Source organism: Ptychodera flava, chromosome 21, assembly GCF_041260155.1.
Source record: "Ptychodera flava strain L36383 chromosome 21, AS_Pfla_20210202, whole genome shotgun sequence".
In the NCBI taxonomy this organism is placed as follows: domain Eukaryota; kingdom Metazoa; phylum Hemichordata; class Enteropneusta; family Ptychoderidae; genus Ptychodera; species Ptychodera flava.
Genome location: NC_091948.1, coordinates 32,781,971 through 32,799,288, shown reverse-complemented (window position 1 = coordinate 32,799,288; position 17,318 = coordinate 32,781,971). Strand labels below are relative to the sequence as shown.

Sequence of the window (17,318 nt, the reverse complement as noted above, 5' to 3'; positions counted from 1 at the left end):
ACTCTTGTAATTTTTCTTCTGAGAATCCCCTTTGATTTGCTGCTATTAAATTTGATATGCAGGTTCCTGGGGATCATCTCAGGTAGATTTCCTCAAATTGTGGCAAAATTTGCACTTTTCTTCATTTTTGTTCAAAAAATTTTGTCTGAAACATTTGTCTTGGTGTGCAGTTTGCCAGGAGTGACTTCAGTCAGGTATAATATTTCAAATTGTGGTGAAATTTTTGTATTTGTAATTTTAGGCAATTATTCCCATTTTTGATCAAAAAATCTTCTCCGAAACCTCTTGTCTGATTCCTTTTGAATTTGATAGGAAGGTTACTTCAAATTGTGTTGAAATTTGCATATTTGTGTTTTCAGGGCTTCTTTCCTGTTTTTGGTCAAAAATATTCTCTGAAACTGCCAGACAATGCTTTGAAATTTGATATCCTTCAGATGATCCATTTTAGTATTGTTTAAATTATGACAAAATGTACAGTCTTGTATTTTAGGGTGAAATTTGCTGTTTTTGGTCAAAAGTGCCAAATATCTCATTCTGAATTGCAATTGCAAAAAACTTCAGAACAACTGCACGTATCACCTTTGAATTTGTATTTGGTGTGTAGATGCATGCTGAATATAGATAGGAATTTGTCCAAATGAAGGTATAATTTGCCAAAAATATGCAAATGAGTGGAATAAATGCAAAATTGGAAAAAATTAGCCACATTGCTTTGAAAATGGGTATGCAAGTACCTTAGGTAGACTGTGTTAGTTATACTTTTAGCTGGTATATCTGGACTAATTGTCTGTTTTCATGATCAAGGTCCTTAAATGTTTGATTTGTTGAAATTTTGTTTGCAGGATAGCATATGTAGGTTTATGTTGTATATTTGCTCATTTGGCTTGATGAATCTGCCATCCTTGTTAGATATACTATATAGAGGCAGTCTGGTTGATACCTATTGTCCAGTCATTGTGGCAGCATCATACACTGCCAGATTTTTCAGTTCGGTCAAAGAAACCACGAACAGCCCACATACCTGTCATTTCAACCAAGCACTGATCAAATGTGAGCATTATTTTCCCTTGACACTATTTTTATTAAATGGTGCATATAATTCAGTCAAAAGAAATTGAATCCCAGAGACTCAGTTAAATATGTGTACATAATTTTGAAAACAATGTTATTAAATGTTTTTACCCATGTATGGACAAAAATGGGTAAAAAAAGGAAATGACTAATTTGTTTGGTCACTAACCAGCATCAGCACTGACATGTACTCGGTACCTGCCTCATGCTTAAAGCTCTGGAAGCTGCCAATTATGCCATTATTATGTTCCTTTGTATGTGTCTGCAACGACAACAATATGACCAGAAAAACAAATGTGTTCTTCAATTATAATTTGCAAGTAGCAGCATGAACATAAACAACAACATCAGTTCCCTGTCGTATAATCAGCGGAAGTTGATCATGATAGTGTTAAATCTAATTATTGTTTTGGTTCATTTAAATTTGTGAACAAACTATATATAATGATGGATCTAATAGATTAACTGATTAAGCTACAGAGTGTCTTTCAAATATATGATACCACCATGGTTAAAGAGTGCGCCGGTGGATTTTGTTAGTAAATTGCATGGTGCAACTTGCTGCTATTGCAAAATTTTTAGTCAATAGCTGGAAAGTGGAGCACGTTAAAAAAGTACATATCCCCATCTTGTGACCCCCACCCAGAGATCTAGTGGTGCGTCCCTCGAAAGTGAAGGCGTCAGATGGTGAGTGCGCCACCACTGTTTCTGGAGGAAAGTGTCACCTAACATGATAGTCAATGCGCACGCGTAAAGGACGAACCCAGGGCTGAATAATTTCTCGGTAACTGCCCAGGTACAGTACATCAGGTATCATCGCCACGAAAGCAGCACCGTATCGCGACCCAATCAAAATGGCTTCAACAGAAACGGAGACGCAAATTAAAGCACAAGCGCAGACCGTCAAAGAGAAGTTTGAAAAATTCTTATACGAAAAAAATGCATTCACTGAAATACTCGAAAAGATTGAAAAGAAAACAGGCGTGAAGAGGACGTACTTTTGCGGTGGTAAGTGTCGTTTGCGTATCACGGTCCATGTAGTTCATTCATTTAGCCGATAGACTATAAAATCATGATTTAGCAATGTTCAACTTTCAGTATGAAAATCAAAATTTCAATTTTGACGACATCGTCGGCTAACTTTTCAAATGTCTATGTAATATTACTGTATCAGAAATGTATCAGACGACTGTTTGCAATTTATTTTTTCACGCAGTCATTGCATAGTAACTTACAGCGTGGAATGAGGCACCGCGGTGTTGGCCATGGAGCTAAAAAGGAGCACCATGGCCTGGCGAAGTAATTAAAGTGTGCCAGGTTGTTGGTGGCCATCAGTGCCAGCTTTTGGCCGTCAGCTATATTTTTCACGCGATGATACTAATAGTAGTAGCGGTACTCTTGAAACCAAACCGTATTCGATTTATAATGTGTACGTGTACCTTTACTGCAAAAGGATGAGTCAGAACCTGTACTCATTTGCGTGCTGATTTGGCCTTTTTCGCCATGCTGTGATCACGGCTACTCTCTCTATTCATTTACATCCATTCACTGATGCAATCCTGAATCCCCGTTCTGTAAGAATAAAAGTTCAGAAAACGTGACTGTGTAAAGCAGTCCACAAAAAGTAATTTATGTAGCACCACTGAAAACAAGTTAAATGGTCAGTCAATTATTAAAGTGAATGATTGTCCATTTCCTTCCTGCGAAACAATGAGAAATGTAATGTACATTGTATTACCGTGGAAGAAATCAGGATTGTATCAAGAGATGTGCGGAATGATGGCTAGCATCTGAACATTCAACTTTGTCGAGTAGAAAAAGGTGACTAATTTAAAGTAATTGCACACTTAGAGGTGTCATAAACAAATAATTTTGGGTAAATAATATTTAGTAACAGTGAAGTTTCATAGCTTAACAGGAATTGTGGAGAAAAGGTATTATCTGCAAATACATTCTATTGGGCAGTCGATGAAAGTAACCCAAGAAACAATTCGATATTAAGACTGTAGACCAGGTGCTTTTACTATTAAGCCACCATTAGCTATCAACAAACTGCTGTCACTCTGATCTGTGTGGGTCAAAAGGTGAGTGACACCCAGCGCATCAGTTCAACCAATCAGTCATTCTGGAAGCCAGTTTTGAAGTACCACAACAGTTTCAAATAGAACATGTTGTAGTCAACTGTTATTTTGCTGAACCAGTGCTAGAATTCTATGTGTCTGCTGAACCAGTGCTAGAGTAAAGTGTGTTCATATCACAAATATTAGTTTTGTTGTTTTATTTAGATAATAGTCAATCTATTTTGCATATTTCAACAAAAGTAGCATATGCCTTATTAGCCTGTACCTATTAAATTCATCACTCAAATCAAAATTTTAGATAAAGACCAGCACAGGAATATAATTTTGCATAAGCTTCAGTCCATTGGAATAATACAGTAAAGTGTATTGCCCTTGAGAAAAATGGGTGTGGTCTTACACAGCTGTGTATGTGGAAGTCCCAGGGATGAATAAATCCATCCATAGCAATTCATAATATCCTACTCTTATTAAGGTAACCTCTCCAGTTGAATTTAGAGAAATATAATAGCTGTGCATTTGTGTAGCTTAGTGAATGGTCTGCTGAAATTGTTTTCCTCAGCTGCAGATTAGTATGTGAACATTTTTATGATTGTAAGGAAGATCATCCAGTGGGGTTTCAGTTTCAGTGGAATGGGTCTTTGTACAACCAACTGTGTGTATGTAGATCAGTAGTATCTTGATTTATGCCTCAATGATATTAGAAACTCTATTGAGTCAAGTGGTACTGTAGCTTAATACTTTGACTCAAGGCCTTCTCACATAAATCATTACACTCTCAAGAACTGGCTTGATATACATCAATGCCATAATAACGCTACATGACTTAGTTCAGAAATTTTGGCCAAGAAAGAATTTATACGGTGGAGTTCAAGTCTCAAGTTGACAAGTATTTGCTGTGTCATCCAAAATAACACAATGACGCAAACACTATACACTAACACATAGACAAAATCTCAATAAGGATTATTTCGGCTGTCAAGAAGACCGCGTTCTTCCACCTGTTTCCAAGTATCAGCAAACTGTTGTAGCATATCTGAGGTACACGCATACTTTATTGATGACAATCTTCAGCTACAAAATTTCCATGAAAACAAGAGATTTTGAACTTAGCTATTGATGCCTATTCACCTATGATCATTTGCATTGTATTTCACTTGCAAAGTAGTCACCATGTTCGTGCATGATCACTTTGCATGCCTGATAGCTTCCAATCCAAGGATGCTTACATAACACTAGACAAAGGTTCTGTGTCCCGAAGTCAGGCTGTTCAGATCTACTGAACAGTGATTCATACTAAAAATTGAGAAATGGTTAAGATAATTTGATGCCTCCAGCTATTTCTAACATCTCTTTTTTTCTGCTGCATGTTTTCTTCACATAATATTTTGCTAAATTTCAAGAGTATCAGGATGTGTATAACCCATTGATTATAATAGAAAATTTGGTAGCTAAAATGCTGTCTCGTATTTGGGACTGTGATTTTGTGCATAGGAAGAGAAACACTTTGATATATTCAGTATGGTTATCTTATGACAGTAGTAATTATTTGACTGTAAAATAATGATAAAGCAAAACAATGCTGAAATTAAAAGACACAGATACATGTATGTAATCAGGAGACTATAACAGTTTATAAGGTGGTTTTTTGAGAAATTGTGGTGAGATTATACCATCTAGTGTTGCAACTTACTAAATTTGTTTCACAGGTTTTATACTTTTGTATGACATGTAATTTATATGATCCATCCATCTACCTGTAGGTAATCTTTAATACATTCATGCAGTCTAAATAGACCAGGTTGATACTTAACCAAATTACAATTCAACTTTATTACAATTCAATTTTACATAGTTTGTTCTTAATAAATTCAAGATACCCAACAACAAACAAACTTTCAATAGAAGCATAAGAAAAGTTATGATTCCACAGTTCCACATTCTTCTGGAATGTCATCCTGATACTTACTCTGCCAAAATCATATCTGAGAATAGTCTCATAGAACAAAAGCAAGCGTCAGTTCTTGTCTGAAACTTTCTGTTATGTATTGAATGACAATGAAAAGTTGAACTTCAACTTGTAAATTTTTTGCAATCTTGACGGCGCAACCTCTAGTGCTTCACTGAGTTCTGAACCTCAACTACAGAATATCCAGATAAAACTTCCAGTCATGCTGCATTCTTCTCCCACCCTATCCAAATCAGCAGTTCTATGGACAATTGTGTCCTCAGGATAATCCCATCTTATGATGATTATAGGTAAAACACCGATGGCATTCTTACTATTATTATATATTCTCACTATTTTGCACACTTGTAAAACAGCTTTGTCTTAAAATGTCTGAAATTCTGTGTAGAGATATCACTGTCTTGTATCAACAAGTGTGGGAAGTGACATTTGTGTGTGGGTGTTTATCAAATAAAGGGAGGCATGACCTCGGTCAAAGTGATCCATCAGGGGTCAATATACTGACCTCTTTATGAATCATAGTGATACTGTACCTATTCTTTTACATGCTACAAAAGTAGAAATTGAAATGAAAGCTTAACAGTGTCACAAAGATAGCAGTGCCGTCATTCAACAACCATATAATGTGACAAAATTTTGCTGATGTGATATCGGTGTAGAGGTATTATCACAGAGCACCGTATGACCATACCAACCAATAATCTTCACAGTAATGCTATCTATTTCCACTTATTGTCAATCATGTCCATTAATCATTAAAAACCTTATACTTTGTGATGTCTGTGGATTATATCTTTACGGCGGTTTTTTTCATTACAGGAAGTTTATGATATAGAAAGAAGCATTGACAATATGACATTTGTAGTTTTAGTGATGTGTCTTTCAATGTATGCGGATAAGGAGACAATCATTTGTGAATATTTGGTTTTTGAAAAAAGATACAACAGTATGATGAAAAAGAAAGAAGTTCACAGCATATTCAATATGACTGTTGTTCTTGTGTTTTTACATATTTCAAATCAGAATATGTGCTCTGAAAAGCATGTTAAGATTTCAATGGACACGTGTTTCACTGGCAACACCGGCAACACAGACACAATATGGGGTGTTGTTTGATGTACAGTAGATACCATTGTTTTCTGTTGGTGGGTTGCTCTGTTGTAACAGTGCTTTTAAATGTCCAATTGAGTTGACCTTTGACCAACATGATGTACATGTACTGTAAAGATCCACAGAATGCAACAGACTTCATTATGTAACACTATCCTTCACTATTCAATTGGACTGTAGAAATGAATGTTTCATATTGTAGACATACACGGATGAGAAGAGTACCGTCAGCGAAGCAATCATTTCAAAAAAGCAAAAAGGAAAAATAATTCACTAAGAGGGACAATTATCAGCTACACCTTGGTTAAAAAATATAATGAAATGTATTATGTGATTGCTTCCAAGGTCAATTGCTCTGAAAAGTACATATGCTATTTTTTTTTATTTACCAAAGAGGATATTTTGATATTTGAATTTAGTTCATTGTTTATTCATCTCTCTCTGTGAACTCTCCCACCCTTTCAGAAGCCCCACATTGAATGAATACAACCAGCATATTAATATAAGTAGCAATACAATATTGCTGCTAGGGCTTAAAATAACTGTGACATGGTCATGTCATTGGTATAATTGTTGCTTTAGGAAGGGATTATATGTGCCTTTCTAAAACTGGGATTCACATTACTTTCAGTACTAATAAGGTGTTATAAAAGGAAAGAGAAATTGTATACATGTACATGTAGTTGGAGTGTGGGCTCACACATCACCAAAGTTTGTACCACCAAGATCATCATAAATTTCCCAATATTTTCAAAATTCAAAATGGCTGCCATGCTCTATCATCTATGTGTGAGCAGCGGATTTCAAAGGTGAAATTATAAGAATAATAGGCTAGCTGTGTTTCTCATACACCTGCCAATGTTAGAAAGTGAATTTATTAGTTAGCCTGAAAATTTACATGTTATCCACAGTGAAATACCCAAACAGTGTGTGACTCAAAATAATTTTAGCTTTAATACTTTCACATCCTGTTTCAAACATTCTACAATTTTTTTTGGAGAAATTTAAATATTGGTTTCTTTTAAATAAAGAACATTTACTAGTCTGGTTATTTAACAACACAGCAAATTTCTGGCATTGTCTTTGAATTTTCATACTTTATATTAATCATTCCTAGAATATGTACATTGTAATTTCTGTTTTTCTGTTATTAGTGTTAATTCCATAATTCTCTCTAATCAATATTCACTGCAAGTTTTATCTTTCTCTTTTTTCTTTCCAGCTGTGGTGGTTATTTTTGCAGTGTATTTAATCTTTGGTTATGGTGCATCATTCCTGTGTAATTTAGTTGGTTTCTTATACCCAGCATACTGCAGGTAAGTAGAATCTTAGTCTTCTCTAACTTATCACTGTTGTGATGTGTGTCTGCTTTACAACGTGACAACATTGTAGGCTTTATTTTTACACCAGGTGGCCAATAAAATCCGTACAAGAGTATGTAACGAGTACAAGTTGTATAGGGACATGTGCTGGTCCCTTGGCCTGTGCTTGTTAATGGGACAAAGCGGTCACCTTCTGAGGGTCAGTGATTCGCATTGAAAGTTATGATCAGCCATTTTCTAACAGTCTGAATATAATTTACTGCCTGAGAATCCATGCTTTTAAATCTGTAAGGACAGCAATCAGGGTGTTTCTGGGTCTTACTACAGTTTGCTCAAAACATTTCAAATAATTTGCAAATCAAACTTGATGGATGGCCGGGGAAGAGCAGGAGTTCACAGAAGGCAAAAGAACTTTTCATTGGAAACTGGCTTGCAGAATTAGCTGGTCACTTTGTCCAGTGTCGGAACAAAACTGAATACAAAGGATGTGTCACTTTGTCCAGTGTCAGAACAAAACTGAAGACAAAGGATACATTCTATGTTATGTCATCAAAGCATTTTTGTCTTTACATCTACAATTAGAGTGAGACGAATGTCTTGATGGCAAAAGACTAAGCATCATTTATGTGAACAGAATAAAGTCCAATGGCTCACACCAGTAAAGGAAATAACCTGATAACATTGCATGATAATATTATTTCTTTTGTACAGACAATAAGGTTTGAAGGTCCCTGCTGTGCTTGGGGGTTACTTCTCTTAGGTTGTTGACCTAGCCTCAATGGTGACAAACAATAGATGATAATTTAGTTTGGTTGTTCTCATGTATATCATCATATGTATTGTGTATTTAAAGCAATGTACATGGTGCAGTGGATTTATTTAGTGTTGCATAGAATTTAGTTTGGATCAATGTTCTGCAGGTTCTGCACAATTTCATTTATTGATTAACTTGCATGCATTTTCTCTTTTGTGAGTCAGACATTCAAATTGGATATTTGTCTGGCAGTAGATTAATAGCTTGATTCCCTGGTCCACACTTTTTCATTTCCAGTAAAGCATAGACCCTAAAGCCAGTATCACTATGCAAATTAATTTACATACAATTTTTTGGCCATCATGTAATATTGTTTTACAGTCAATCCAAACAATTATTTTTTTATCCAGTTAGAAATAACTGGTATTCTCTCCATAGCAGTGTCCATAATTTCAATTTTAAGCGTGACTTAATATCAGTGCATACTCAGTGAGTTTGTCTGTGTGTGGAAAATGTGATGGCTAGAGTAGAGCATGCAGCGTCAACTGTGAAGGAAAGCAAATTTGTTTTATTCATAACTTTGTGCAGAATGTCTTGGATCATACCATTGTCAACAAAAATGTAACTTCTTATAAAAGGGGATTTCATACTAATATAATCACTAAAAAATTATAAAAATCCCTTGAGTCAATTTCACCAATTAATGTAATTAGGATAATTAGCATAATCTTTCAACAGTAAATGTCAGCATACCTATTGAAGGTAATATTTGCTGAGTCTCTGAGAGCTCCATGTCAACTGAGGAGAATATTTTAATTAATCAAAACAAAACATGGCTTGTTTTTCATAGACCTGAGGAGATCTTTTTTGGTCAATACTAACCTCTGTGGCAACAGCTGAAGTATTATTCCCAAAAGATTTTTGTGTTGCATGGTGGAGTGGAAATAAAGCCCTAAGCTCCACCTGCAAGAACGGTATGTTGTAATGTCGTACATCATGTACACTACAGGTGGAAATACACGCAAGGAGTAGCCATAGATGGTAACGTTAACATACAGCAAGCCCAGGGTACTTGTTTCACATCTGCCTGATAATTTATGTCACAGTCTGTATACACATGTGTATATATTTAGTGATTCTGATTAACATAGAAATGAAGCCACAAAGAGTTACTCTCTGGTATAATACTAACATATAGAAGCACTGTGCTGCCTACCAGCCCATTACTGTTATTTTGCTATTTAAGGATACAGTATTCATGTCGCAAATATAAATGTGACAAGTCAACTAAGTAGTTGCGTGTCTATGCCAAAAATTTCCACAATTATCTGGTTGTGCCCTGTCAAAAGTATGCAGTCTTTTGTGATAAGTCAACTAATTTGGAAGTGATCGGTGGTAGCAGCAACACACTATGTCCACACATCATCATAATGATATATTTTGAACCATCATGAATTCAGTACCATAGGTGCGGTTGTATATTTGTTGTTTTGTGTGGTTATTCATAATTTGCATGCTTTCACACATTGATCATATTTTTAGTGGAATGAGACCCGGTCATCGCATATTTTGAGATGCTGGAAGTGAAAAGACTGAAATTTATTCTGACTATGTTTCATGCAATATTACACAACAGGTGGTTGTTGGTCTAGTTTTACACAGTCATTAGATTTATCTGACAGTAGAACTATTTACATGTCGTTATTTTAGTTTATCATTTTACAAAGTTCCTTTCAGTCTGGTTAAAGAGTAAACCAGAGATGACCTTAAACTAGAAGATCACTCAGCATTTTGTTATCAATGAGCTTTTCAAGATGCTGTGCTATTTGAAGGGAAAATTCTGCTTGTTTTGTCGGCAGCTGATCGCTCAGTGCTGTAACCACCCACCATTGTTTCAAAGCTGCAAACAACATTTGCTCATGGTCATCAGACCAGGCACTTTTTCAGCAATTGTTTCCCTTTGGAAATTTTGTTCTGAAAGATACCGGATCATCCTCTTCCATCTTTTTTGGGGTCTATGGAAACAACCCAATAGACTTATCTTTTACATCACATGGCTTGCCATTGCAAGTCATGATTCAGAGTCTTACAATCTAAATAACTATATGACAGGCATATTGTAAGATACACCTGTGGCCTTTTGTCCCCTTGCCATAATTTTTTTTCAAATTTGTCAAATATTTGTGACTGTTTACAGTACAAAGATGATCAAACTGAAAAAAAGCAGAGTTTCAGTAGACTGTAAACCACTGTGGATCACAACATTCCTTCCAATGGCCACAAGGGAAAATAGACATGGCAATTATAAACAATGAAATATGAGAGAGAGCGAGAGAGAGAGAGAGAGAGAGAGAGAGAGAGAGAGAGAGAGAGAGAGAGACTGACTTGGATGTAGACAGAAACTGACAGATAGCTCTAGACAGATCCAAGGACACATAGACAAAAGTGGCAAAGAGTTGTCAGATAGACAGACAGACAGACAAATATTAAACAAACAAAAAGACCAAGAATTGGCAGACAGACAGAAACTTGTCAGTGAAATTGATTATTGAGTCCCTAGATTTGTGATCTGCAACCAAGGCCACTGGTTGTCCTTACCAAAGCAGTAAGCTGACTATTGATTATGTAATGTGGACTTTACTTGATAGGATGGTTATGACGATTGAACTTTACAACTGCATTTCCAAAGGATATAAAGTTAGAAGATAAAATAATCAATTAGCAAACACTGCTTGGGACCTCAGTCATGCCAAGTAACATGCAACTCATTAATATGCTGTTTTGAAATTTATGAAGTTAATACATGTCATAGTTTAATGGTGTTTGCACTTCACAACAAAGCACTTTTCAGTGCAGTTTTCCCCAAATCATGGCTAAATCATGACAGCCTTTTTAAGTGCAGCAATGCACGCAAAACAAGAATTCTGTATTTCAAGTTTCACGTGATATAAATTACACTGTAAAAGTGACAGAAATATCTTCTATCTACATTTATTTGATCTGTGGACTGAGTGTGTTCATTGCCCTTTTTAGCTCCGCTGTCAGCGACGCGGAGCTTATCAAATAGGTTGATTTTCCGTCGTCGTCCGTCGTCCGTCGTCGTCGTCGTCGTCCGTCAACAATTGCCTTCTCCTCTGAAACTGCAAGTCCAATTGCTTTGAAATTTTATATGCAGTTCACTTGGGGTGACCACACTTGAGTTTGTTCAAGTCGTGGTGAAATTTGCATATTTGTATTTTTGGGGCAATTTTTGGTGTTTTTGGTAAAAAAATCTTCTTCTCTGAAACCGCTTGTCCGATTGCTTTGAAATTTGATATGCAGTTTACTTAGGGTGACTTCAGTCAGATTTGTTCAAATCGTGGTGAAATTTGCATATATGTATTTTGAAGGCAATTTTTGTCATTTTTGGTAAAAAAATCTTTAAAAATCTTCTTCTTCAAACTACAAGTCAGATAGCTTTGATATTTGGTACATATGTCCCTAGGGATGATGTATTTCAGATTTGTTCAAATTGTGCAGAAATATGCAAATTTGCATTTTTGAGGCAATTTTTGCCATTTTTGGTCAAAAAATGTATTTCTCAAAAAGTACTGGTCTAATAGTTTTGAAATTGGTATACACGTTTCTATAGATATACTGAGTAATATATATAGATTTTCTGATGAAATCTGAAATTTTGTATTTTTGGGGCAATTTTCGCCATTTTTGGTCAAAAAATGTGTATTTCCAAAACTATTTATCTGAAAGCTTTGAAATTTGGTATACAGGTTCCTACAGATAAACTACATGATGTTTATTGAAATTGTGATGAAATCTGCAATTTTGTATTTTTGGGGCAATTTTTGCCATTTTTGGTCAAAAAATGTGAATTTCCAAAACTACTCATCTGATAGCTTTGCAATTTGGTATACAGGTTTTTACAGATCACCTTAATGACACTTGTTGAAATTATGATGAAATCTGCAATTTGTAATTTTGGGGCTATTTTTGCCATTTTTGGTCAAAAAATGTGTTTCTCAAAAATTAGTGGTCTGATAGCTTTGAAATTTGGTATACAGGTTTCTACAGATGAGTTCAGTAATATATAATGAATTTCTGATGAAATCTGTAATTTTGTATTTTGGGGGCAATTTTTGCCATTTTTGGTCAAAACGTGTATTTCCAAGACTACTCATCCGATAGCTTTGAAATTTGGTATACAGGTTTCTATAGATGAATTAAATGATATTTATTAAAAAATAATGATGAAATCTGCAATTTTGAATTTTTGGGGCAATTTTTCCCCTTTTGGTCAAAAAATGTGTTTCTCAAAAAAAGTACTGGTCTAACAGCTTTGAAATTTGGTATACAGGTTTCTATAGATGAAGTTATGAACTAAATTTGATCTCTTGAAATAATAATGAAATCTGCAATTTCATTTTTTTGGGGCAATTGTTGCCATCTTTGGTTAGAAAATTTTATTCTCAAAAAACTACTCATCAGATAGCTTTGGTTGACATGTTCTTAGGGATGATCTGATGTGATATATTCAAAGTATGATGAAATCTTCAATTGTGTATTTTTGCAGCTTATTTTAGCCACTTTTTTCTGGCCTCAGCATTGAGCTATCAAAGATTTCCACCTTCCTAATCAACATGTGTAAAAAATAGTTATTCTCTACATAAATACAGCGGAGCTATATCGGCCGCTAGGTCGCTTTTCATTGACAACAAATTACCATGGTGGTCCATCATTGTGTGTACACAGCTCTAGCCAGGTGCTTTTTTATTCACTGTCAGCATAAATTTTCTGAAAGAGTAATTGCGTACTACATGTAATGAACCAGTGACCTTCCGCAATTGTCACAAATGTAAACATCTCTTAGAACAGCTGTTGTTGGGTGCAAAGTATTATTAGACTCCATGAACACACACAAATGAATGGTACATTAAAATAATGACTTGACCTTTTGTTTCATATAAGGTGTGTGTACTGTTGCTCCTTCAGGTAACATAGGATGTAAAGGTCCAATTTTGCTATCGACATCAGTTGGGATGGTATCAAAATTTCAGGGTGAAATGGCTATGCGATTGTGGGATATGCAGGAATCATTGAATACCCATTCATTGGTATTTGCAAAGCGTTGTCACAATTTCATGGCATGCCACAACATATCTGTACTGTGACACTTTGAATATTTGTAATTTACGTGACCAAGGTGTGGGCGTTTGATCTACAATTACAAACACTTAAACCGTATGTAGGTATATTTCCAGGACAACCTCACCTTTGTTTGGCTTTTAAAAAATGTTGATATCATCATGGAATCCATCAACACAACTATTGATGAGCTTGAAATGTCTGGATTATGTAAGTGCAGCAAAAGAATGTTTTACATTAATTACTGCTGGTAATACTATAGATTTTTAGTTATGACAAATAGGGAAGTACATTTATAAAAGGAGATATCATTCCATTTGAATATGATTATTTTTGTACATTCCATCATCGTAATGGGATGATGTAGTATCAGCAGGGCCTAACCGGACCATAGACATGTGGAGTACAGACCCAAAATGAGATGACTATAAACGTGAGGGTCAACAGACTTCCAACACTATTGCCTGTGAGACAATGGCATCATTGCCGTCATCATTATTGATATTTGTCAGTTGTGATTACCTGATACACTCAACCCAGAGATACAATCAGTTTATTAAATCTGAGGAGATTTTTTACCATCTCAGTCAATGTACTGAGGAAATACTTCACATCTCAGAAAATTTGAAGCCGTGGGTACTGAATTTGATCCCAGGAACATGACTTATGCATGAATGAATGAATGAATGAATGATAGGATATCCATATTAAGAATCATAATGAATGAATGAATGCAATTGTAGCTGTACCTGATTTACAAAGATGATGTGAAAGAGGGAAGAGAGGCTGTTATTGTAATTAGTCAGATAATGTATAAACCTGTGTATCTTCCCTGACTAGAGGCAAGTAGGAGTATATTTTGAGTAGCAATGATGCAGATTTGCCCTCACCTTTACACTGTACAGTTTACTGCCATTCAATGAAATAAATATTTTCAACTTTGTCCGACAATATCATGAGCGATTATTTTTGGAACAGGTTTTAATGAATGTTTTATTATCCATATTCAGTAACATGGGACGGTTACAGTGGGTACCATGTGAAAGGTCAGATATGCATGTGAATTCAATCTCATTGAATCTCACTGACCTATAGCATTAATTATCAGTAACAAAAAAATGTATTTTGTACCAGTGTGATTTACAAGTAAATGCAAACATTGACTGTAATCAGCAACAAAATGTATTGACCTTTGTGTAGCTGATACAGTAATTATGTGTGACAAGACAAACAGTATAACAAATTTGTAACCTACACAAGGGATAGTGTTTTGTGATTGTAATATTGATGATGGTCGCATGAGAATTGTATGATGGATATTGAGATGAGAGGAATGCCAGCCTGATTACAGACTAGTAATTGTGATGTCACATTGCCTTGTATCATCTGTCGCATCTGAAGTTGATCAGATTTCTCCCAAAGGGTGACAATTCGCAATTTACAGATTGAATTCAGTTGAAAGTTCACCTAATTTTGTATATTCCCTACCCCACAAGTTTCATTTTGATTTGATAAATCATTCAGTTTCCATTACAGCATCAGTTGTCTAAATGTTTATAGTTTCATGGTCAGAAAATAGATGTTGATTCAGTAGACAAATTCAACCAGGTGAACATGAACAAAGAATTAATCTATCATGCTTAAGTAAAAATTTTTAAAAATCATCATAGAAATATTTAGATAGTTTATAAAGCTGTTTATATTTAGTAACAGATGTATTCAGTGATGTACAGTACATTGTATTTAAAGTGAAGTCCATTCCACTGTGAGGGTCAGAACAGCCGGTCACAGCCCAAAGTTCATAGTTCAAATATAAACTTATAGCATTGAGTTTTGTTTTATCAATTATTAAACCGTGATACAGGATTTTGCATGCACACATTTAGAAATTCTCATCAACTCTGTGATCAAAATGGAGATTTCAAACTTTCAGGATCTAAAAAGTCACATTGTTTCTTTGGATGAAGGTAATGATCCTTTAGTCTAAATTTCAGCAAGTATTCTCTGGGCTCTGTACGTACCTCATCATTTTGAAATACACCATCTCTAATGTACGGTGAATATGGCAAGTTAGCAAAGACAGAACAGTAGAGACTGACAAATGTGACCCATAGGACTTTCAGTTTCTTTAGAATCTGTGAAGATTTCTGAATTGTGATTATTGTTATCTGAGACATCTTCGGTGTAAACGTAGAATCTTGGTCCTGTACCTCCAAGTGTTCTTGCATTCTTGCACTTTTGTGTCCATACTGGCTTGAAATTCATTTCCATTATAGGAATATTCCTTTTATTTCTTTCATAGCTGTGGGTTACTCAAAATGTGTGCCTGAAAGACGTTTGAAAAATCTTGAAAAAGTCATTATGTTTCATTAAATGTCAGTGTAATTCTCAGTCTTACTGGTTGTGTCTATTACTGTATCAAAACATTGAACCTACAAGTTAAAAGTATCACAAGTGTAGTATTTTCTGTGTAGCCTGTACAGGCACCAGTTTGATTTTCTTATAATATGTCTGAGATATGTATATGACTCAGTTCCTCATGTTGCTTTGCAATTGCTGTTTTTGGAACAAAATGCAAAACAGTTTTAGAAACCATGGGATGGCATTCTAGTGATTAAAATGATCACTTGATGTGATTTATAAGTCAACATTTCCAACAGACATGTCATTAGTATTCACATTAGTCAGTATGAATTAAAACTCTGAAAGTTTCGTTGATCAGGTTTGCATATTAAAAGATCAATTTACATATTTTTTGCATCCTGGGAATTCAGGAAGACAAAATGAATGGTATGGAATTAATTACACTTGTAAAGAATTTTAATTTACACTGGAGGTATCTAAGGGGGGTTAATTGTCTTGTATAGTTAGAATAGTGCTTCAAAATTACAATAAATACAGCATATACCAGTTACTTGTTAAGGTTAGACTAGGAATCTGATCAACTGATTGATCAACCTAAAATATATAGTATATATACAAAACAGCCTGTAGTCTTAGAACTTGTAAACCGTTTGACACAAGTTGGAAAAGAACAATGAAAAATAAAAATAAAATTAAACATTGTCACTAACTACTAGTGTTTATGGGAATACTGGCTTGGTTTTGAAAATGAACAACAGTTGTAAATTGTAGGTCACCAAATTCGTGAGTTACAGAGCTTGAGACATGTGAATTCTTTTTTTTTGTTTTCTTTTGATTTGAATTTGCTTGAAAAACATTCATTGGTTAATTGCCCATAGTGATTGATACACACATGGTATTTTATAGATTTAGACACTTCTAGTTCTATACACAAATGGAGTTATCAGGTTTTCCTCATTAACCTGTGTGTCACCCCTTTGATCACTCTATGCATGATTGAGAGTTTTGTGCAGATGCTTGACAACTTTTAATCTTCCATGTAATTTAGGTGTTTACGACCTTAAAATTCACTGGGATTTAGATTCACTTATTTTACCAATCGCCAGTAAAGCAATAAAATTTATTGTTACTTAACATTGGCTGTTTGATTATTATAAAATTTGGCAATTTCATCTATCAGCAAAAATACATACAAGTGAATAATTAATGCATTTATAGCCCCAAGAGCTGGGAATTTTATGCATTATTTTTATGATTTTATTTTCAAACCAAAGCTGGTTAGTGTAAATTTGCTAACAGATTTGTGTATAGAAGTATCACTGCTCACTGATTTAGCCATACCTACATATTTTAACAGTAAAAAAAACACAGCATTTCCTACACATACACATCGTGATCATACCAGAAACAAGCATGATGCATTTACTGAACGCACAACACACGATGACCAACATTTTGTTGTTGTAATTTTTATTACCTTCTCGTGTCTATTTATAGACAGAGAAGGTATT

The 17,318-nt window shown here is 34.9% G+C and overlaps 1 protein-coding gene across 2 annotated transcripts in view; it reads left to right on the top strand.

Annotated features, from left to right (window-relative positions):
- Positions 1-1,809: 1,809 nt before the first annotated feature.
- The window catches only part of LOC139122055 (receptor expression-enhancing protein 5-like), a 30,537-nt gene continuing 15,028 nt past the window's right edge, over positions 1,810-17,318 (top strand). Inside the window, exons 1-2 of one of the 2 annotated variants that reach the window (XM_070687431.1) lie at positions 1,810-2,079; positions 7,451-7,544. In XM_070687431.1, the coding sequence (XP_070543532.1) occupies positions 1,926-2,079; positions 7,451-7,544 (248 nt within the window). In that variant the 5' untranslated portion in view covers positions 1,810-1,925. The remainder of the gene's footprint in view (positions 2,080-7,450; positions 7,545-17,318) is intronic. The other variant, XM_070687430.1, reaches the window with a different exon arrangement.